General features: G+C 39.6%; 1 protein-coding gene across 1 annotated transcript in view; it reads left to right on the top strand.

The window, feature by feature from the left end:
- The first annotated feature begins 6,611 nt into the window (after positions 1–6,611).
- Positions 6,612–24,713, top strand: part of CAPZA2 (capping actin protein of muscle Z-line subunit alpha 2) — a 55,909-nt gene continuing 37,807 nt past the window's right edge. Inside the window, exon 1 of the mRNA XM_006069690.4 lies at positions 6,612–6,893. Within this exon, the coding sequence (XP_006069752.1) occupies positions 6,855–6,893 (39 nt within the window). The 5' untranslated portion in view covers positions 6,612–6,854. The remainder of the gene's footprint in view (positions 6,894–24,713) is intronic.

The following is a 24,713-nucleotide window of genomic DNA, read 5'->3' as shown; positions in this document are numbered from 1 at the left end:
TTATAATTACTTTTAATTGTATCAAGTGGGTGATAAAGGGAGGTTTTTGAAAGGATTATCAGAAACTATATAATTGCTGGTTGTGTCACTCTAGGGAACCGCATTTAAAGTATCACCGAGGTTACGATTATCAACATGCATGTGTGTGTGTGTGTGTGTGTGTGCTGAGTCGCTTCAGTCATGACTGACTCTTTGTGACCCTGTGGACTATAGCCCACCAGGCTCCTCTGTCCATAGTATTCTCCAGCCAAGAACACTGGAGTGGGTTGCCATGCCCTCCTCCAGGGTGATTATAAACATAGTCTGACTCAAATTATTACAAAACATCACCAGATTTGGGAAAGGTTTCCAGAAGAAGAGAGCAGCCAATTAGTCAAGCAACACACTTACTGAGTACCTGACAAATTATTGATGTTAGGTGTTGCTGAATGAACAGAAACCAAAAAAAGAAGAAGAAAACAGAAATACTGTTGATGAAGCAGGTTGTGGTGAATACAGGGGTGATAGAGTAATCAACCTTCAGTAAGTTTTATTTGATGGAGAGTGCCTCAGCTTTAGAGAGGGAGAAGGATCTCAAGGTGGAAAGAACGTGGGAGACATACTATGGTATTAGAATCTAATCTCAATTTAGTCATTTAGGTGCAACCTTGGGCGAGTATTTTTTCTCTGTTTTTTTCTCCTGTAAAATGGGGTGTAATGCTGATACATGCCTTCCTTCAGGGGGCTGCAGTGAGAAATGGTGAAGAAATGATTTGTAAATTGTAAGAAGTAAACATATTATTTATTTCCATCCAGTAAGTCCTTGACCAAACTGTGTGGTATATTCTTTACCATGTCTTCTCTTCACCATTTACCCTCAACAGGGCACCTGCTTTTCCCTGCATGTGTCAGCAAGGTTTCCCTTCCTGTTCTCTCCCCAAATGAACTATGAGCTTTTTAGTAGCATACCTTCTGTTTGCTCTCCATCCACAGGAAACAATGATTGGCACACCATGACCATTCAGTAAATTGTGTGTGCATGCATGCTCAGTCGCTCCATGTCTGACTTTTTGCAACCCTATGGACTGTAGCCCACCAGGCTCCTCAGTCCATGGGATTCTCCAGGCAAGAATACTGGAGTGGGTTATCATGCCCTCCTCCAGGGGATCTTCCCCACTCAGGGGTCGAACTGACGTCTTCTACGACTCCTGCATTGCAGGCAGATTCTTTACCTGCTGAGCCACCAGGGAAGCCCCCAGTAAATTACTTAATAATTAAGCTTTACATAGGAAAAATTATTTGAGCTCTTTAAGGTATTCTCACATGTCATTTACATGCAGCTGTCAGATTCATCTTGCTAGACATATTTCTGATGATGTCATGTCACTTCAAAAGTTGCCAAGTGTCTCATTTTCTACTCAGTAATGTCTTTTTTTAAAATATACTTTAAAAAATTGAAGTATAGTTGATTTACTATGTTGTGTTAGTTTCTGGTGTATTGTGAAGTGATTCAGTTACACACACATACACACACATATATGTGTGTATGTATACATTCTTTTCCATTATGGTTTATTATAGGATATTGAATATAGTTCCTGTGCTATTCAGTAAGACCTTGTTGCTTATTTATTTTGTAAATAGTGATTTGTATCTATCTACTAATCCCAAACTCCTAATTTATTCCTCCCCCACCACTTTCCCTTTGGTAACCATAAGTTTTTTTTTTTTTAATTGAAGCATAGTTGATTTACAATATTGCATAAGTTCCAGGTATACAGCAAGATTAATCAATTATGTATATATCCACTCTGTTTTTTTTTTTTTGATTATTTTCTCATAGAGGCCATTACAGAGTACTGAGTAGAGTTCCCTGTGCTATACAGCAGCTATTATTAGTTATCTATTTTATATATGCTGCTGCTAAGTCACTTTAGTCGTGTCCGACTCTGTGCGACCCCATAGACAGCAGCCCACCAGGCTCCCCAGTCCCTGGGATTCTCCAGGCAAGAACACTGGAGTGGGTTGCCATTTCCTTCTCCAATGATGAAAGTGAAAAGTGAAAGCGAAGCCGCTCAGTCGTGTCCAACTCGCAGAGACCCCAGGGACTGCAGCACCAGGCTCCTCCGTCCATGCGATTTTCCAGGCAAGAGTACTGGAGTGGGGTGCCATTGCCTTCTCCAGTTTTATATATAGTAGTGTGTATATGTCAATCCCAATTGCCCAGTTTATCCCTTCCCTCCTTTTCCCCTGGTAGCCATAAGTTTGTTCTCTATGTCTGTGAGTTTGTTTCTGTTTTGTTAATAAGTTCATTTGTGTCATAGTTTAGATTCCACATGTTGTTGTTCAGTCATTCAGTCATGTCTGACTCTTCGTGACCCCATGGACTGTGGCACACCAGACTTCCCAGTCCTTCACTATCTACCGGAGTTTGTTGAAACTCATATCCATTAAGTCAATGATGCCATCCAACCATTACATCCTCTGTCACCCTCTTCTGCCCTCAGTCTTTCTCAGCATCAGGGTCTTTCCCAGTGAGTCCAGTCTTCACATCAGGTGGCCAAAATATTGGAGCTTCAACTTCAGTCAGTCCTTCCAATGAATATTCAAGGATGATTTCCTTTAGGATTGACTGGTTTGATCTCCTTGCTGTCCGAGGGACTCTCAAGAGTCTTTCCAGCACTACAGTTTGAAAGAATCAATTCCAGCCTTCCTTATGGTCCAACTCTTACATCCATGCGAGACAAATGGAAAAACCATAGCTTTGACTCTATGGATCTTTGTCAACAAAGTGATGTCTCTGCTTTTTAATATGCTGTCTTAGGTTTGCCATAGCTTTTCTATCACGGAGTAGGTGTCTTTTAACTTCATGACTGCAGTCACCATCCACAGTGATTTTGGAGCCTGAGAAAATAAAGGCTGTAACTGTTTCCATTTTTTTCCCCATCTATTTGCCACGTAGTGATGGGACCAGATGCCATGATCTTAGTTTTTTGAATGTTGAGTTTTAAGCCAGCTTTTCACTTTCCTCTTTCACTTTTATCAAGAGGCTCTTTAGTTCCTCTTCGCTTTCTGCCATTAGGGTGTATCATCAGCATATCTGAGATTATTGATATTTCTCATAGAAATCTTGATTCCAGATTGTGCTTCATTCAGCCCAGCATTCCTCATGATATACTCTGCATATTAATTAAATAAGCAGGGTGACAATATACAGCTTTGACATACTCCTTTCCCAATTTTGAACCAGTGTGTTGTTCCATGTCCAGTTCTAACTGTTGCTACTTGATCTGCATACAGGTTTCTCAGGAGCAAGTTCAAGTGGTCTGGTATTCCCATCTCTGAGAATTTTCCACAGTTTGTTGTGATCCATATAGTCAAAGGCTTTAGCGTGGTAAACGAAGCAAAAGTAAATGGTTTTCTGGAATTCTCTTGCTTTTTCTGTGATCAAATGGATGTTGGCAATTTGATCTCTGTTCTTCCCCTTTTCTAAATCCAGCTTGTACATCTGGAATTTCTCTGTTCACATACTTTTGAAGCCTAGCTTGAAGGATTTTGAGCATTACCTTGCTAGCATATGAAATAAGCTCAACTGTGCGATAGTTTGATCATTCTTTGGCATTGTCTTTCTTTGGGATTGGAATGAAAACTGATCTTTTCCAGTCCTGTGGCCACTGCTGAGTTTCCCAAATTTTCTGGCATATTGAGTGCAGTACTTTAACAGCATCATCTTTTAGGATTTGAAATAACACAGCTGGAATTCCATTAGCTCTACTACCTTTGTTCGTAGTAATACTTCCTAAGGCCCACTTGACTTCACACTCCAGAACGTCTGGCTCTAGGTGAGTGACCACACCACTGGGGTTATCTGGGTTATTAAGACCTTTTTTGTACAGTTCTTCTGTGTATTCTTGCCATCGCTTGTTAACATCTTTTGCTTATGTTAGGTCCATACTGTTTCTGTCCTTTATCATGCCCATCTTTGCATGAAATGTTCCCTTCGCATCCTCTAATTTCTTGAAGAGATCTCTAGTCTTTTCCATTCTATTTTTTCCCTCTATTTCTTTGCATTGTTCACTTAGGAAAGCTTTCTTATCTCTCCTTGCTATTCTTGGGAATTCTGCATTCAGACGAATATATCTTTCCTTTCTCCTTTTTCTTTCTCTTCTCTTCTTTTCTCAGCTATTTGTAAGGCCTCCTCAGACAACTATTTTGCCTTGTTCCATTTCTTTTCCTTGGGAATGGATTTGGTCACCACCTCCTGTACAATGTTATGAACCTCCATCCAGAGTTCTTCAGGCACTCTATCAGATCTAATCTCTTGAATCTATTTGTCACTTCCACTGTATAATCATAAGGGATTTGATTGAGGTCATACCTGAATGGCCTACTGGTCTTCTGTACTTTCTTCAATGTAAGTCTGAATTTTGCAATAAAGAGCTTATGATCTGAGCCACAGTTAGCTCCAGGTCTTGTTTTTTCTGACTTTATAGAGCTTCTCCATCTTCAGCTACAAAGAATATAATCCATCTGATTTCAGCATTGACTGTCTGGTGATGTCCATGTGTAGAGTTGTCTCTTGTGTTGTTGGAAGTGGATTTTTGCTATGACCAGTGAGTTCTTTTGACAAAACTCCGTTAGTCTTTGCCCTGCTTCCTTTTGTACTCTAAGGCCAAACTTGCCTTTTACTCCAGGTATCTCTTGACTTCCTACTTTTGCATTCCAGATTCCACATATGATTGAAATTATATGTTATTTGTATTTCTCTTTCTGACTTCCTTTACTTGGTATGATAATCTCTAGGTCCATCTATGTTGCCACAGATGGCACTATTTCATTCTCTTTTGTTTGCATAATATTCCATTGTATATATGTACCACATCTGGTTTATCCATTTATATGTCAATGGACATATAGTTTTCTTCCATTTCTTGGCTATTGTAAATAATTCTGCTATGAACATTGGAGTACATGCATCTTTTTGAATTAAAGGTTTCTCTGGATATATGCCCAGGAGTGGTATTGCTGGGTCTTATGGCAACTCTGTTTTTAATTTTTTGAGGGACCTCCATACTGTTTTCCATAGTTGCTGCACCAATTTCCATTCCTTTTAACAGTGTAGGGAGTTCCCTGTTCCCCACATCCTCTCTAGCATTTGTTATTTGTAGACTTCCAAGTGATCGCCATTCTGACCAGTGTGAGTTATACTTCATTGTAGTTTTGATTTGCATTTCTCTAATAATTACTTTGGCCACCTCATGCAAAGAGTTGACTCATTGGAAAAGACTCTGATGCTGGGAGGGATTGGGGGCAGGAGGAGAAGGGGACGACAGAGGATGAGATGGCTGGATGGCATCACTGACTCAATGGACGTGAGTCTCAGTGAACTCCGTGAGTTGGTGATGGACAGGGAGGCCTGGCATGCTGCGATTCATGGGGTCGCAAAGAGTCAGACACGACTGACCAACTGAACTGAACTGAACTGATGTTGAGCATCTTTTTATGTGCCTGTTGGCCATGTGTATGTCTTCATTGCAGAAATGACATACATTTCATTTTTTGATTGTGTTGTTTGGTTTCTTGTTATTGAATTGTATGCCCTGTTTGTATATTTTGTAAATTAAGCCCTTGTCAGTTGCATAATTTGCAAATATTTTCTCCCAGTCTGTATTGAATAGACTTTTTTATTGAGATATAATGGACTTGTAACATTGTGTTAGTTTTAGGTGTACAACATAATGATTAAAGTATTAATTCCTATCTAAACTCTAAGGTCTTTCTACTCAATCTGTGGTCTCCAGATGGGTAGCATTGACATTACCGGGGAGCTTGTTAGGAATACAGAGCCTGCAGCCCTATCCCAGACCTACTGAATCAGCAACTGCACTTTATAAAATTCCTAGCCAGTTTATATACACAGCTTTGACTACATCTTCATCTCTTTCCAAACTTGAAGATTCAGAAGTAGCTAATAAATTGACAGACATCCAATAAAATTTGAAAACATAAGTAATTTTTTGATGTTGCTCAAATGTTTCACTGGAGAATACTTAAATTATATGTAATACTATAAATTATATTCATCGTTTATCTGAAATTCAATTTTTTACTGGGCTTTTCCATATTTAATCAGGCATTCCCTATTCAGAGGGTAGGATCTATGTTTAACATAACTGTGTATTACATTCGTTTAACGAAGAGACAACAAATTTCTTCAGAACTGAGGTTTCTTTGGGTTTTGCTTAACATTGTACGTCTCCAGAGACCGCAGTACCCGCCATCCACCTACTACCCCCGCCCCAATGCGCGCGCGTGCGCTCACACACACACACACACACACACACAATAAAAGACCAACAGTTCATTTCTTTAATGAATATATCCGAACATCTTCCAATTATGTACTGGGTTGTAAGTGCATATTTTAACTAACGTCGAATATTTTTCCCGTCACTAAAAAAAAAAAAGTGTTTAAAAGCTATTTGTGCACTTGTTCACATTTTAGCTGGCAGAGTTCAGGACTTGATGGAAACATAATCAAGGGCTCAAAATGTACTCGTCGCAGACTGGGTCCATATGGTCAACAGCGGGGAAAGAATTCTAAACTCAGGATGCTGACAAGCGCGTAGCAGACGGCGGTAGGCAACGCCTCCCCATTCCCTGGCCGCGGAGATACCCGCGCACGCGCACAGCCGTCCTTCGGGCCCGTGAGCCGGGTGGAGGGAGGCGGGGCTCCCAGGGCGCGTGCGCGGGCGGCCTGGGCTGTGAGCCCCTCCCTTGGCGGGGGCGCGCAGCGAGGAGGACCGCACGGAAAGGGGGAAGTCAGGTGCCCGCTACCGCCGCCGCCGCTACCGCGGTTTGTCGCCAGAAGAAAAATGGCGGATCTGGAGGAGCAGTTGTCTGATGAAGAGAAGGTAAGAGCCTCGGGGGCGGCGGAGCTAGTCGTTCGGGGGGCCAGAAGAGCCCCGCTGTATCGCCCGCAGTCTGGTCGCCGGAGAAGGGGCATTGGTCGGTGCCCTCGGCTGCCCTTCCTTCCCTTCTCGCGGCGCCCGAGTGCCTGCCTCTGTCAGTCACCCGAGGCCGCGCGGGGGCAGGTCTCCGCCGGGCCTGCTCGCTCCGATCCTTGTAGGGTGTGTGCTCCGAAAATAGGAAGCGCAAGCTGGGCGGCGGCGGCGCTTGGCGCGACGGGCGGGGGCGGGGGGCGCGGAGGGCGGCGGCCGCCGGGGCCCCGCTCCTGGCGCCTTGGCCGCGGGGCCCTGTGTCCGGGTCGGGAACTGCAGAAGGGTCTGGGTCCCGGCCTGGAAGCGGCCCAAGGACAGTACGCAGCCCGAAGGCCTGGCCGGGGTGAGCGCTAAGGGGGAAAAATCGCTTAGGAAGCAGACCTTCACTTCTCTCTTCTACTCCCTCCTCCCACCAGCAAAATGCTTCCTTTTCTAGGTTCTCTGGTTCTTTTTTTTTCCCTTTACCCGTGGAAGTCTTTTTTTTTTTCCCTTTTCTTTTTCGGCTTTAGCTGTAGGCTCTGCAGTTCCCATGTTCCCCTGGAGGCAATGAAGTTGCTCACAAAAAGACACCCCCTCCCCCAGTTGTTTGCTACCCCTGTTGGCAGCAGCCCTCCTGGGGGCCGATTTGGTGGCGCCCCATTGTACTGCTAGACTTCTTCGGAAAACGGGAGATTGTGCAACTCCTTTTACTGTATCTTAGATGCTGTGACAGCATTGGAACCAGATGAACTACTTAAGTTCTCAGGCATTTGAGGAAATCTGATCATTGCACTGGTTCTCGAGCGGTTTCATTTGGCCCCTGGGAGGTCCCACTCCCCAGTCTGTGTTTTGAGGGACAGAAGTACCCTACTAATTTTGAGTATTTCCTGGGAAGATCCTTAATGTTTCTCAAACTCAGAAGTAACTGACTTAACTTTGAATAAGATAGTTACAGTTTTCAAAGTGTACACTCTTAATTTAGTAGGGCTCATTTTTGTAAGCTTCAAAGCAGTTCTGTCATATATAAAACACACACACATACTGGTGTTTAAGAAATCTTGGTGTAAGCCTAAGGATATTTTCGGTTGGAACGTTCTGCTCCAAGTGTTTTTATATCCTGTGTTCTTGTACCGAAATGTCATGTTCTGTCTTCTTCCCATTGTAAACGTGCGGCAGTCAGCCTCATCTTTAGTTTCGGGAAAAAAGTTTGTTTTTTTTTTTATAACCTCTGTGCTCTTTGGTGAAAGTGATAATAAAACTACAAAGTGGGGAGAGCAACAAGGTTCTCCATAATTCACAGGCCTGTTAGGCAGATCCTTATGTACATAAAAGTTGCTGCACAGGATTCACATGTGTAATATTGGTAAATAACCATAAATTGATAACTGAAAATGTAAGCAGATGTGCATACACATTTAATATTAAGTAGTGCTAAAAAGTTTTTTGCAAAGGGATTGTCATGTTTTTCGTTCTGCTGTTGGTAAGTGGTGATTAGTAGCTCAAGTGACTAGAAATCTAGCTGAGGAGAGAGTACTCAGTGTGGGAGTTAATATAGACCTGCCATGTGTTGTAAACGCCTAAAATAGCGAAGTTTTTTCAAAATGAGATGACACGATTTCTTATTATCCGGCGCTAAACTCCATAAAGTTGCAGGAATGAGGTGGGGGAGTCTTCTTCTTTATGGATGCCCAACACCATGTTTTAAGAGTAAATGAATGAAAACTCATTTGAAGGAATTTCATGGGTTTGTTTTTACTTAGAGTTTTGTAAGACTATTCTGAAAATATTTTACCTATAAATTTCTGATTACTTTTTATCATGATTTAAGAAAAATATTAACTGTGGGATTAAATTCAAGTAACTGGTTAAGTGAAATTCTAACAGTCTTGTTACTTTATTTGTTTAAATGTTCTTTTTAATCTGTTGGAGAAGGACCTTTCACATAGAATCGGAAATAGATTTAAAGGTGATTTTTAAAAACTAATATTTGAATCATTTTACTTTTTTGCCACCTTGTTTGTAATTTTCAAGAATAAGTTTTTAATACTTCAGTGCTCTTGGAATTTCCATTACTGATTGCAGATATAAGGAAGGGAAACTGTTAAGACATGCAGTACCAGGCTTTGTATATGCCTAACTCAGAAAATACTTTTAATTTGTTGTAAGTTTGAACTAGATTTTATTATTACTATTTCACAAAATAATTAAAATAAGTTTTGAAAACCTTTAAGTTATTCACAGAAGAACACTTAAGTAGGCAGTACTAAGGCGCTATTTAAACCTTAGTTTGTCTGAATCAGAAGTTGATACACTTGCGACATTAGGCTTCCTTAACAATTGATGATAGAATCTGGACTTAGAAGTTTGTTTTTAGTTTGACAGCTTAATTTGAAAAAGGAGAAACAGTAGTTCTGTTTGGTTTTAATAGAAATTGTAAATAAATGTTAAATAGTGTTGGGTTTTAATTTGTGTTTTGATCATTTTAGAACAAAGTTTATTTTTCTTTGACACATTTAAAAGTTTTATGCCGCTGGTATAGTTTCATATAAACCTTGTGGTAGGAAGCATTTTAGAAATTAATCTAGAATAATATCTTTGCTTTTTCAATCATGTACAGTTGTTTCTTGATACTATGAAATTAATAACTTTTTCTCCTTTGGCCACTAGGTTAATAGGGAAGAAAATTATTTGAAGAAGCACAGTGAAGTTCTTTAAAGTTATTTGCTGTGGTGTGTCCTATAGACCTTTTTACATAGTTAGAGAAGCCCTAGGCCAGAACAATTCCATGTTTCCATTCCTTGGTCAGCTGCATTGTACAGAAAAAAGCATTCTTTGTGATTGAAATTATGTGAAATTGTGGTATAAGGCTGAAACGAAAAGAACTACTTCCAAACTGCTCTCTAAATGAGAAATCCTGAAAGTCACTCCAGGCTTTGGAAGACACCTTAGTTATTGACTCGAAAGGATCTGCGGCCCCTAACCTCTCCCACCCCAGTGAGTAGAGTGATCCACTCTCATAGCTTCAACTTTTGTAACTTTGTAGATGTGTCTCAGGTACATAGCTCAGCCCTGCTTCTCTCCTTAGCACTGGTCACACATTTTTATCTGCTGGTCCTACTCACAGTAGAGATGCTCACAGTTAAGGAGATGCTCAGATGGAACCTGTCTAAAAATAAATTTATAAACTCCCCTCTCTCTCCCCTTAACCCAAAGCAGGGCAGATACCCATCTCTTCCTGCTCATTTTTCTCTTTATGACTGTTCTTGTTATTCAAGTCCCAGGTTTTTAACTGAAGGGTTTTTTTAACTTTTTTCCTCCTTGTGCTCTCTGAACCTAACAATCAGTTTCCAAACCTTGTCTTTTCCATCAGAATATGTTTTATTCTAATTATTTCTTGCTTGAAAAAATTAATTTACTTATATTAATATTTTATTTATAACCTAAGTTGACCACACCATTAACAATTTATGAACTACTGTTGTTTAGTAACAAATTTTTATGTATGAACAAAATGAAAATTGATTGTTCGGTGACTACACAGTTGACGAAATAAATCTAAGGGAAGAAAAAGAGAAGACTGTCTCATGTCTGTTTTATTTGCCACTGCTGGACTTTTATTATAAACTTTCTAGACAGATCCCTCTATCTTCCTGCCATTTTTCTACTCCCCAACTTTTAGTTGCTAGATTCCTCCATTGCTTTTACAAGGAGGCCCAACTCTTGAAAATGGTGTTCGTGCTCTTGTATTCCATTCTAACCTAAATAGTTCTGACATTTCCAATATATACTGTTATTTAATCATGCTGTGACTTCAAAGAGACCTCCATGCTAATCCGCATGTAGCACCTTGAGTAAATTATTTCATCCCTCAGTAGCCTCTGTTTACTCTAAAATGTAGGAATATGATAGAAGGTATATTCTCCATTAACTTTCTGTAAGTGTGACTGTTGCCTGGCATGTAAACACATTACATTTCAGTTCTTTTTCTCTACTCCTGACTTACCTGCCTTGAAAATTGGTACTGCTCCCCAATTTCTCCCCTTTTTTGAAAAAATGAAAATGTTACTCATCCTTCAAGATTTAGCTCAGCCTACTTGACTAGTTTTCTTTCTCCTGAAAGCTGTTTTCTCTTTCTTCTGAACCCTGTAACACGTCATTAGTATTAAATATAGTTTTGCATAGTTATTTGTCTACTTGGTTTTTTCCCTTGTGTTCTATTGGAATTCCTTAGTGCAGAAATAATGTCATCTTTAGCATCTGTACAATATATGTGATGAGTACACGGGTTCAGTGAGTGAATGAAGAAAGGAGTCACGAATTCACAGAATTAAGGAAAAAAGCATTATGAAAAGTAGCAGCATATAAAGTCAGATTTTAGAGAGAAAATCTAGTACGCCCACATTTTTCACTTCTAAATAATGTTGGAGAAGACTCTTGAGAGTCCCTTGGACTGCAAGGAGATCCAACCTGTCCATTCTGAAGGAGATCAGCCCTGGGATTTCTTTGGAAGGAATGATGCTAAAGCTGAAACTCCAGTACTTGGCCACCTCATGCGAAGAGTTGACTCATTGGAAAAGACTCTGATGCTGGGAGGGATTGGGGGCAGGAGGAGAAGGGGACGACAGAGGATGAGATGGCTGGATGGCATCACTGACTCCATGGACGTGAGTCTGAGTGAACTCCGGGAGTTGGTGATGGACAGGGAGGCCTAGCGTGCTGCGATTCATGGGGTCGCAAAGAGTCGGACACGACTGAATGACTGATCTGATCTGATAGATTTTAAAGGTTCAGATATTTAAATGAAATTCCTGGTGCTCTTTGAGGTGCAGGTGGTGATATTGGCTACAGTTCAGATTACTTACGCATGCTAAATATTAATATGCAGTTTGTATACTTCTCCCTCATACACAATCAATCATAATTTGGCTTCAGAAGTTTTGTTTGTATGTAAAAACAAGGTAAGCTGCCAGTATATCTCATCATGCTGGACTCGGTCTCTCAGTCGTCTCTGACTCTTTGTGACCCCATGGGCTGTAGCCTACCAGGCTGCTCTGTCCATGGAATTCTCCAGGCAAGAATACTGGAGTGCGTTGCCATGCGCTTCTCCAGGGAATCTACCCCACCCAGGGGTCCAACCTGCATCTCCTGTGTTGCAAGTGAATTCTTTACTGCTGATCCACCAGGGAAGCCCCATATTTCGTCATAATTCATGTAAAGTCAGTATTGTTGTTATTAACTAAAAAAGTAAATCAACCAATAAGCTATTAATGTAGAAATTATACATTCTTAATTCCATTCTGTAGGTGAATGAATCCTGTTATTGCACCAATAAAATGTAAAAATTCCTACAGCAAGCAGAAATTTGATAGTTGCTATAACATTCGTGGAGTTTTTCAGACTTTGCACACTAACGAAATTTGTAGTACTTTTCTGTATATTGGGGAATCATTCCTACATAAATGTAGAGGTAGGAGAGTCATATACATAGAGGGTAGTCATATAAGACTAGTCATATATAGACAGCGTTTTATAAGGATTTTTGAAAAAATTTTAGTGTTACTTATTTACTTTTTGGCTGCACTGTGTGGCATACAGGATCTTGGTTCCTCAACTAAGGATCGATTCCAAGCCCCTTGCAGTGGACGCGTGGGGTTTTAACAACTGGACCACACGGGGAAGCCCTGTGCATTGAGTTTTAGTGTAAGAACACAGTACATAAAAACACTCGGAGACTACCGAGTAGATTTTAAGGTTGAAAAGTATGATGGGAAAACTTGAGTTGTGGTTCTGTGTTCTGACCTAAAAGCTTAATTGCCTGAAGCAGTAATTTATTGCAAGAGACTCATATATTAAAAAAGGGATTTCATAGAACCACTTATAGTTGTCAAAAAAATAATTTCATAAATTTTATTTTGAAGGATAGAGCTACAGTTTTCATATACTTTCCTTTAAGACACATGTTCTACTGTGAACCTATGGATGAGAACTTTTCTTGCTCGTTTTAGTTCACAGATGTTGTACAATGTTTCTCCTGAGAGTGAATGGAAATAATTTTTGTAAACTATCTCCATGTTCATTCATTTATCAAATATAGTAATACCGTATTTTATTGGTTTCACAACTCATCATTTTCCATATTTTAAAATCTCTGAAATCAGGCTGCATTGTACAATCATGGCTTGTGAGACTGGAGGCATTTTTCCTTTTTTAGTGATCCATGAAATTATGCATCTTAACATTGATTGTGAATCAGTGAAGCAAGGATATAATGCTATAAGAAACACACTGAAATCTAAACATGAAGGTGGTGGTGGTGGAGGCTTTGCTTGGCCTCACTCATTCTTTGTGTATGTAGTGTGGGTCAGCAGCAGAAGAGCCATGATCAGTGAAGTCATATAGTTTCAGGCTCTTGGAGAATTTCGATCTAAATGTAGCCTTTCTGATATGGTTCCTACACACAATGGAATATTGTTTAGCCATAAGAAAGGAGGATAGCCTACCATCTGTGACAACAGGGATGGACCTTGAGCACCTTGTGCTAAGTGAAATAAGTGTAGATACAAACAAGTACTGTACATTATCACTTACATGTGGAATCTAAAAAAAGTCAAACCTGTTAAAACAGTAAAAGGTGGTTATCAGGGAATGTAGGGTGGGGGAGTAAGATAAGGGTACAAACTTAGGAGTAGTAAATAAACTATAGTGACTTGATCCTCAATATAATAAATATAGACAGTATTGTACTAAAATGATGTGAATGAATATTGCCTCAGTGGAAATCAAGGTACAGTACATAAATATATCCAAGTAACAGGCTGTACACCTTAAATCTACAAAATAGAGCATGTGAAATTTACCCCTCACCTCAAAAAAGTCTTAGACTTTTTTTAACCACTGTCCCCATAGCAGTGGGAAAGAAATGCAGTGAATACCTTACTGGCTTTTAAAGGTCTCTTCCCCACTCCTATACACGCTTCTCTTAAGAGACTCACTGCACTTCTGCTCAGATTTCCATTTTCTGAAGCAAGTTATATCTATAAACCTAATTTCAGAGGGAGCAGGGAAGAAGAAGAGAAATGCAGTATCTGTGAATAAATGAAACCATAGATTAAGTCTTATATTCACTGAAGGCTGGTGATGTGGTTATCTGTTTGGTAGACACAATGTAAGACTATAGATAGTTTCAGAGGTGAATCAGATGTATATAACATACATACTGCACAGAGTCAGAAACCAGTACGTTCTTGGAAATTCAGAAGATGGAAAAGTTATTTCTGCCTTGAAGGATGGTAGGCATCAGTTAGGGTACAAGCTCATGCCAGAGAGCACAACATAGGAAGAAAAATGGAAAAGTAGGGATGAGCAGGAAGTATGACTTACATCTTAAGTACATTTTTAAGTAAGAGATGAAAAGATGAACTAACTGTGCTGTTAAACAGCACAGATTTTCTCAACCTCAGCACTATTCACTTTTGGACCAGGTAACTCTTTGTTATGGGACTGTCCTGTGCATTTTAGGATGTTTGGGCATCCTTGGCCCATGTGGTCACAAATGTTTGCTGTAGTATGAAATCACCCCTGGTTGAGAACCATGGGTCTAAAGAGATTGGATCTAGCTATTGAGACCAGTTGGAAAACTGACTTAAGTGTTAGGATGTGATTTAAAGTTGTTTTCACAAGGCACAGAGGGAGAAAAAGAAAATGATTGCTAATATTTCAGGGTTGGGATCAACAAGACATGGTGAGTGTAGAGAAAGGGAAAAAGCAGTGATAACTGTGAACATTAAAATCTGGTTGACTGAGAAGTGGAACCACCACTAACAGCTAAAGAAAACAGGAGAGAAGATGCACAGCTTGGGGGAATAATAGTGAATTTTGTTTGGGTTCTGCTGAGTTTGAGGTGCTAGCAGAATGTCTCTGTAAACATACCTAGCAGATATGGAAATGTAGAAGTGGAGTTTGGACAGGAGATCAAGCCCAGAGATTCTATGTAGATTTGGAGATCCTCACTTCGTGGGTTCAAGAGACATGAGTGTAAACCTTTTAGGAGAACAAGTTCAGACATAGCAGAAGAGAGGACAGAAAGCATGTACTTCTGGATACTTTGATGTTAAGTCATAAAGAGGAGAGAAACTAGAAGGTGAGGAGTGACCTTTGAAGTAGCACAGGGTAGGTGCTCATCTCACAGAACCTGAGGGGAATTTCTAGAAGGCACAGTGCAGTATTGCAAAGGGATTAAAAAGGAATACGGGATTGAGAAGAGCCTTTGGCTTTAAGAGAAAGGGATGAGACACAATATCTGTTATGTCCCAGTATCTACTATATTAATTACTCAATTAATCGTCAGAGCAACCTTGTTATTATCCCTATCTTGCATATGGTAAAGCTGGTGCAGATGAGGTGGACTGTTTTAAGTGGTAGCGTGAGACCATTAGTGACCTTTAAGAAAGCAGTTTAATAGCGTTCTTTTCTTGTCTACATTGTACTTCAATAATCGGACTCAAAGACATCCCTCCTCTTTGCATACCCTGGCCTATCTCTGTTCCTTTAGCACTTTGTACATACCTTTGTTGTAACATTTACCAGTTTTAATAAGTGTCCTGATATTCTTATTTGCTATGTTCTTCAGGTGCAGGCTTTGTGTCTTATGCATATTGGTAGTGGCAGTAAAGTGTCTGGCATATAGTAGATCAGTGATGTCAACTCTGGCTGCACATTAGAATCATCTGGAGAATTTATAAACGAAGATGAATGCACAGGCTTCACTCATAGGTGAGACCTGAGCATCTGTATTTTTTTCAAAAAGAGCTTCCCAGATGATTTGAAAATGTCTCCAGGATTGAATTTCACTGTATTAGGTGCTCAGCAAATGTTGACTAAAGGATGAGAAGTGGAGACAGTAAGTATAAATTACTCTTTTTTTCCGCCTGTGTTTGTCTTTTGATTAATTTTTAAGCTTTAAAAAATTGACATATAATTTATAATATTTTATTAATTTGGGGTATACCATGTAGTGATGCAGTATTTTTGTCACCATGATAAGTCTAGTAACCACACACAGTTATTACAGTATTATTCACAATATTTCCTATGCTGCATATTCTATCCCTGTAACTCACTTACTTTACAACTGGAAGTTTGTACATCTTTAGTCTCCTTCTCCATTTAATTATATATCATTTTTGAAAAAAATTCAGTAGAGAAACCCAAAAGAAAGAAGAAAGAATAGATAGTACTTCATTTTTTCTATTTCATTTTAGGGATACTTTTTTTTTTTTTTTTTAAGATAGAAAAGATTTAAGAGTGTTTGTGGGCTGAGAGGAATGATTCAGAAGAGAGAAAGAAATTGAAGGTATAAGATAAATAATAGTTTGTATAACTTTCTCAGTTCATGATAATACCTAATTTGGATTCACAGGTTTCTTAATATTTTAAGTAAGTGGTAAAACATATTAAAAGAACTAGATGTTGAATTCAGTGGATGACCTAGTTGTAGGTTAAGTGATATGGGCCCTTTTTTTAATTACCATTCAAAATGATTAATTATAAACGAAAAGGACTCAAAAGGAAAATTTATCAAAACAAATTACCTCTTACGTATACTCAGTAGATGAGTCTATAACATGGACGTGCAATTGATGATCACTTGATCATAAACTATTTAAATAAATAACGATAGAGTTTTTTAAAAGCTATCTTTTTTTAATTTTATTTTACTTTTAACTCTCAAAAAGGCATAGGAAGTTTTTAGAGAGTTATGGGATATAATGTCAAGTAATTCTTGTAGTTGAAGAAGAAAAATTCATAATAGCTTTTTAAAATTTTACTGCTGGTCTCTAAGGCAGTGACCCTTTTAGGGATCACATTCCTTGAGAATCAGGTGAAACCTATGATTCTTTTCTTCAGAAGACTGAAGGCCTCAAATTTTGCATATACAGTCCCTTACAGGTCAGTGGGTACAACATCTGGCAGCCAGTCACAGTCACTTGGGGAGATTTTCAGAAATAAGATTTCTAGGTCTCAGTCCTCTGGAGATTGATTCAGTAGGTCTGGAATGGAATGTTAGAGCTCTCTGGCTCGGTCATGTCCAACTCTTTGCCATCCCATGGACTTTGGCCCACCAGGCTCCTCTGTCCTTGGAATTTTCCAGGCAAGAATACTGGAGCTCATTGCCATTTCCTTCTCCAGGGGATCTTCCCAACCCAGGGATTCAACCCTCATCTCTTACCATCTCCTGCATTGGCAGGCGGATTCTTTACCACTGTGCTACCTGGGAATGGAACATGGAAATCTGTATTTTTTTCAAAAACTCTGCCAGCAGCTCTACTAGGCATCTAGATTTGGGAAATCTCTACCCTAGTGTCTCTTGCCTTGATTAAAGAGGAAATGAGTATGTGGGAAATGTCCACCATACATAACTTAGAGGGGTTGTAGGTAGGGTTCTCAGACAAAATACAGGATGACTAGTTAAGTTGAATTTAAGGTAATTTTTTCGTATAAGTATTTCCTATGCGGTTTACTTTGGAGCTCCTGTAGAGTGCAGGGCTGTTTGCCTCTAAATTGAATGGTTCTAGATAGCTATTTTGGTGTGCATATGCTTTCATGCACATGCACAGTCTGCTTTTTATACTTATCTCCTTTTTCTCAATTGCTTAAATCTTTTAAAAATTTTTTCAGCTTAATATATTTATATTTGCTTTGGAAACAAATATAAATGGAAGAAGACCCCATTTCTTACTTAAGAATTAGTGTTTTCCTCAGACAGTCAAAAGTCTCCAGGATTTTACCTTAGTGTTTGTAAAAATTTTGCCAATTCACAGTGCCCAGCAGAAACATCAGAAAAATCTGGAGAACTCATAGACCTAAGTTAACATTAATTTTGCCAACAGCTTTTATAAATTGTAACAATAGTTGATTGAAAACCCCCGGTAAATTCCCCACTCTACTGTACTTTCCTGTTCTAGCTGGTAATCAGAGTTGCAGTAGCACTGCCAGATGCTCACCTCTTCCAGTAACTGATGTGTCTTAAAGAGGCAGTGTAGGCCTAGGGACTCTAATCACTTCTATCCATGGCTGCTGCTGCTGCTAAGTCGCTTCAGTAGTGTCCAGCCCTTCAAAACCCATGGACTGCAGCCTACCAGGCTCCTCTGTCCATGGGCTTTTCCAGGCAAGAGAACTGGAGTGGGGTGCCATTGCCTTCTTTTCTGTCCATGGCATTTCACCATGAAGCTTGGCTTCACTTGAGAAGGGTGCTTTCTGTACACTAATAGACTGACAGAGTCAAGGACTGCAAAGCAGAAAGCTATATATGGAATTTATCAGCCCACTTACCCTTTCTTCTCCTTCCCTGAGAATTTTTTCAGGTTTATTCAGCAGTGTAGATAAGATGGTAGGTTTTAAGAGTATAGTCCTAAAACTAGTCCAGGTAACACTCAATGTGTTGTACTGTACTCATTGTACTATACTCAGTGTGTTCTTAGAGATCACCCAGGAGCAATTCAGTGTTCTGTTGATATTTGTCTAGATCATTAATCTGTGCCCTACTGTTGCCAAGGGTTTTGATCACAGCTTCCTATACCAAATGTGCTTATCTTCCATTTGTATCTGTTGCAGCATTGAAAGTACCAAGGAATTATGAATTCCTTTAGAAAAGTACGCCATCCTTGCTCCATGGGTTTAACCAGAAGTAGTCCTCTTTCTAGGTGTTGTGACTGATCTCTTGCCATCACTGTGGCAGTTTGGCTTCTACACATATTGGCCCAGCATAATGTGCAGGTGCCGCATAATTCATCAGTATTATTTGTTTTGCTCATAACATAGTCTCTCAGTCAAATTGAAAAATGTTCAGAAAAACTGATTTCTGTCTGTAGGCTCAAGCTGTGGAATGCACTGCCTAATACGAGGGGCTTCAGCTTCTCTCTCTTGCCTGTAGCACATGAGGAATGATTTGTGCAGGCAGCTTCCCAGCATTATCATAGCACTTCTTTCACTGTGAGACCCCTCTGGTCCTAGGTGACTATCTACTGACATTCACAAAAAGAAAGTAATGGGTGGTGGAGAGTAGGAGACAATTTCCTGTAAGATTTATCAGAATGAATAGTATTTTTACTCAGTGGAAAAGATAACATTCCCTCCTTTCTAGGAAAAGGCTTTGGTAAATTCTAAGAACAGTGGAATCAACTTTATTTGATATGATTTTGAAAGATGAATATCCTTACCTTCCCTTGTCTGAGTGATTTAATGCTTTACAACCAGACTCCGTCCATTTTCTTCAGATATTTGTGAGGATTATGGTCCGTAGAAGTTTGAGCAGATGGTACAGTGTTCATTTTTGAGGAAGTTCATTTTACTTTCAGGCCTTCTAATTTGCTCTGTCAAAGACAGTTTCTCACTATTTATTTATCTTGGACTGTGCTGTGTCTGCATTGCTGCATGGGCTTTTCTCTAGTTGTGGCAAGTGGAGGCTACTCTCTAGTTGCAGTGTGCAGGGTCCTCATTGTGGTGGCTTCTCTTGCTGCGGAGCATGGACTCTAGGGTGCCCTGGCTTCAGTAGTTGTGGAACACAGGCTTAGTTGCCCCATGGCACGTGTGATCTTCCCAGACCAGGGATAGAACCCGTTTCTCCTCCATTGGCAGGAGGATTCTTTACCACCAAGCCACCAGGGAAGCCCTGTTTCTCATTATTTAATAAACTAACTTTATCTTCTTATTTCTGAACTAGCAAATAGTTTTTTGTAGGTCAAGGAGTAGAGAAGACTGAACGAGGTTGCCTAAAATTGTGAAAGAGCCTGTAATTCATCTTGCACTCCACTGGCCACACATGCAAGACTTTCCCCAGTTACTCAGTCACCCAGTAGGGTTACAGTAATTCTGGAGATTTTGAAATGTTTAATCTACATCATCCAATAATGGAAAATTCTGACCTTTATTTTTATCTGAGAAGCCATGCAGCCATGAAATTGAAAGATGCTTGCTCCTTGGAAGAAAAGCTATGACCAACCTAGACAGCATATTAAAAAGCAGAGCCATTACTTTGCCAACAAAGGACCGTCTAGTCAAAGATATGCTTTTTCCAGTAATCATGTATGAATGTGAGAGTTGGACTGTAAAGAAAGCTGAGGGCCAAAGAATTGATGCTTTTGAACTGTGGTGTTGTAGAAGACTCTTGAGAGTCCCTTGGACTGCAAGGAGATCCAACCAGTCCATCCTAAAGGAAAACAGTCCTGAATGTTCTTTGGAAGGACTGATGCTGAAGCTGAAACTCCAATACTTTTGCCACCTGATGCAAAGAACTGACTCATTGGAAAAGACCCTGATGCTGGGAAAGAATGAAGGCGGGAGGAGAAGGGGACAACAGAGGATGATGGTTGGATGGCATCACCCACTCAATGGACATGAGTTTGAGCAAACTCCGGGAGTTGCTGACGGACAGGGAGGCCTGGCGTCCTCCAGTCCATGGAGTCGCAAGAGTTGGACACGACTGAGCAACTGAACTGAACTGAGAAGTTGATTGATGTAAGCTTGTAGTTATTCTTAAATAAAAATTCATGTCCTAGGAATTTTAGAGCTCTTTTTTCAAGAGATTTGATTTGTATTTTTTTTTTTATTCCTATAAAGAACTTTGTTTTCTGCAGCCGTTGTCAACCCGTTTTTAATATTGTAAGTATAACTGTCAAACTTACCCTTCCTTCAGATCCATGGAGGATGGAAAACTAGATAAACATGCTTGTGAATTTATATCTCAAATAAAAACAGAGAAGCTATATGAAGAATCTCATGCCCTTCTAATGTTGGAACTACATGTCAGCTTATTTGCTTGTTTAAAATATTGGGTTGGCCAAAAAGTTCATTTGGGTTTTTCCTTATGGCGTTACAGAAAAACCTGAATAAACTGTTGGGCTAGTCCAATATATTTTAAATAACTGAATTCCTTGCTTCTCAGCCCCCAATTAATGTCTGAAATTCAAGCTTCCTAGAGAAGTGAGATCCTGTTTATCAGCCTCATCTTCACTGTGTTGATGAGGGAGGGGTTCCTGCTATAGGCCTATAGGGATGGCTGAACACACAACCCCTGATGTTGGAGAGATGAGATGGGTAGCAGTCTATTAATAAATATACTCAACAGCCCAGGAGATGGGGACATAATTGAGGGAATAGAGTGAATAAGCAGAGGCCATGGAGGCAAACTTTGAAGTATCAAGAGGCTAGAGTGATCCCTGGTTCCAGCAGAAGGGTGTGATTGACTAGTTTGAATAATTCCGCAGGCTGGCAGGGAACTGAAGCCCACTACTCAGGGATAAGCAGGAACTGTGTCTGTTCCCTATGATAGAGGGTCTTCTGGGTAGAAACTTATATCTGCAGGAGCAAATTGAGCATGGGAACTTGGGGTCAGGCTATTCAAGGTTCTCCCGTTTTTCCCCTAATGTCACGGCGCACATAAAATGGGGCTTTAATTTTAGCCTTTATACTGCAGTTCTCAGTAGTAGTACTAATGCTTTAGCAAAAGTATATGCTAATGAGTGCTGTACTAAATACGTCAAGATGTTTTAAAAGCATAATTTGATCTTTGAGTTTTTCTTTCTACGTGACCTTTTCTTCTGATAATTTGCAAGGTTTAAGATATTCTGCTGCTGTGTACAATTTAATCATAGTAGATAAAAGGTGACCAAAACATACATGCAGTGATGTGGAGGCATGAGAGACGAGTTCTCATCTGAAAGAATGGAGTAGTGAGACTTCAGTACTGTGTATATGTGGGATGTTGTAGGAGCTAGGAAGTAGCATAAAAAGGTAATAGCTGTTAATTGAGTGCATACTCTGTGCCAAGTGCTTTTCTAAATGCATTAGCTCACTGTAATTGAGGAAACTGAGTTTAATATGTTTTTGGTCATGTAAGTAAGAGTCAGTGGAGCTGTAGTCTGCGTACATACAGTCTTATTTAGGGTTTACGCTGTTAACAGGACATTTTACAGCCTTCAGATTTAGAAAGGCCTTATATGTCATGTTAAAGACTTTAGACTTTACCTTGTTGGTAATGGGTAGCCATTAGGTGATTTAAACAGGAAAAAAAAAAAATGGGAATTTTCATTGAAAAATACCAGTCTGGTGGCAGAATGGAAAATGACTTTTGGAGATAAGACTGGAGGCAGGGCAGTTGTAACAATCCAGAAAGTGACTGGGTCCGAATGAAATGGAATCAAAGACAAGAAGATTAGATTTGAGAGAGAGAGACACTCAATCATGTGGCTGACTGTGGGAGAAAGGGAAAAGTATGGCATGGTATATGGGTGGTGCCAATAATTTTTATGACGAACAGAGGGAGTAGCTTTGGGTGAGACAAGTCTGAGATATTTTTGAGGCACTTAGAGGAGATTTCTAACAACTGAGTTATATTTAGAAAAGTGGATCTTGATCTTGAAAGAGGTTGTAATAGGTATATAGGTTTTACAGCTGTTGTTATGTGTGATAATCGAAATAGTGGAAGTAGAAGATATTGTCCAGATATTTGGGGTGTTTCTTCTGAACCATCATAGGAAGATTATGCTGTTTTGGGAGGCAGCTCCTAAAAGCCTTAGACTTCCCTCTGAAGAATTCATTCAGATCCCAGTTCTGAATCTCTTTCTCTCTTTTTTTTTTTTTTTTCCATGAATTAAAGGTAGTAGCAGTTTTCTCAGAAGGTAACTGTAGATAATATTTAATTTTATCTTACAGACACAAAGGTTTTAAAAGGTTAAGAAATAACAATGTATGTTATCTCCCTTAATTTGCCTATGAGAAATGGAGATTTACAGAAGTTAAATCAAAACCTGGGTGCAGACAAAAATCATTTGTCTTAGCTTTTAGATGAAAACCCACAGGTTAACTGTACATTGCTGTCACAGAACTAGGAACTAGCTTTTCTTCCTGTTGCACTGCTTTTTGAGGTGAGCAGAGTAGAAAGGGGAGGGATGAATTCCAGGGGAAGAGAAAGAATGTTGGTGTGCAGAAGTGAATGTACTGCAGAAAACACAGAAATGCATGAGCATAAGCCACCCACTTTGGGCACAGAGAAGCATTTCACATGTAATGTGAAAATGCCTGTATTCCAGAGCTAATTTTAAGACTACTGAACTATGCTAATGCAAATGTATTTACTCTCTACACTGCTAATACTAATATTATTATATATTCACCCAACTTTACGTAGCTAATGAGTAGTAGAAATGAAAATCCAACTCATTCAGTCTGACTCCAAAGATGATATACTCTACTACTTCTTGTATTAGTATAAGTTTTTATGGTTTTGAATGTATGTTATTTGAAAATTAACTGTCCACATTACAGAACTGCATTAGCAGTAACTCATAGAATGCTCATGAGAGTTTATTCTTGCTTATAAATTTATTCATCATGTAGTAACTACCTACCAAGTTTAGAATATAGGGTTGCCTGCTGATATTTTCAGAGAAGGCAATGGCACCGCACTCCAGTACTCTTGCCTGGAAAATCCCATGGGCGGAGGAGCCTGGTAGGCTGCAGTCCATGGGGTCGCTAAGACGTACACAAATGAGTGACTTCACTTTCACTTTTCACTTTCATGCATTAGAGAAGGAAATGGCAACCCACTCCAGTGTTCTTGCCTGGAGAATCCCAGGGACGGGGGAGCCTGGTGGGCTGCCGTCTATGGGGTCGCACAGAGTCGGACACGACTGAAGTGACTTAGCAGCAGCTGATATTTTTAAATATTGAGATGTTCTCGAGGAAGTTACATTTTTGCAGTTACTACCTGAATGCTGACTACTAAATTTATTAGACACTTTTCAGAAGGATCTTTGGAATTTATTAAAAATTATGATGTGTTTTTCATATCCCAGATTAGGAAAAAAAAAAAAGTAACTCACATTGAAAAAAATAGTACTGAAAAGAGTTACTTTTCTTCTTGATTTATTTGGTCCAGTGGAGAAGAGAAGTCCATTAAAAAAAAATAACAGTAGGATGGTTTATTTATCCTTATGACAGGGTAATTAAAAATGAATCTCTATCCCACATCATACACAGAAGTCAATCTCAGGTGAATTAATGGCCTAAATGTAAAGAGCAAAACTTTAAAGCTACAAAAAATATCAGAGAAAATCCCTGCAATTTTAGAGAAGGAATTCCGTTCCCCCCCCCCCCCAAATACTTCACTGTATTTAGGGCTGTGCAATGATCAAAATCAAGAAATTTCATATTGATACAGTATTAAACTGTCTCATCTGAAGACCGTATGCAGATTTCACCAATCCCTGGTCCAGGATCTAATCCAGGATCATGTTGAATTTTGTTGTAGTGTCTCTCTGGCCTTTAATTTGTAACAGTTTCTCAGCATTTTTTGTCCTTCATGAACTTGCCACTTTGGAAGAGTACAAAATAGTTACTTTGGGGACTCTACCTGGATTTCAGTTTGACATTTCCTCCTGATTAGATCTGCCGTGAATTTCTGGCAGGAACATAACAGAAGTGATCCTATGTCCTCATAAGTACATCTTACCGGGAGGCACATAGTGTCCGTCTTTACTCTTAAGATAACTTAGATCATTTGGTAAAGGTGGTGTGTAGCAAGTTTATTCAATGCAGAGTTACTGTTTATCCCTTCTTGGTTAAGTATTGTGTAGAAAGAGTCCCTCACATTTTATAAATTATCCTTTTAGACTGTTACCAACTAATTTTAGCATCTGTGGATGGTAGTTGCCTGCAACAATTAACTGTTGTTGCTCACCCCAGCTGATTTTCTAG

Source organism: Bubalus bubalis, chromosome 8 (genome assembly GCF_019923935.1).
Source record: "Bubalus bubalis isolate 160015118507 breed Murrah chromosome 8, NDDB_SH_1, whole genome shotgun sequence".
Taxonomy (NCBI): domain Eukaryota; kingdom Metazoa; phylum Chordata; class Mammalia; order Artiodactyla; family Bovidae; genus Bubalus; species Bubalus bubalis.
This window is presented reverse-complemented; position numbering and strand designations above follow the sequence as displayed.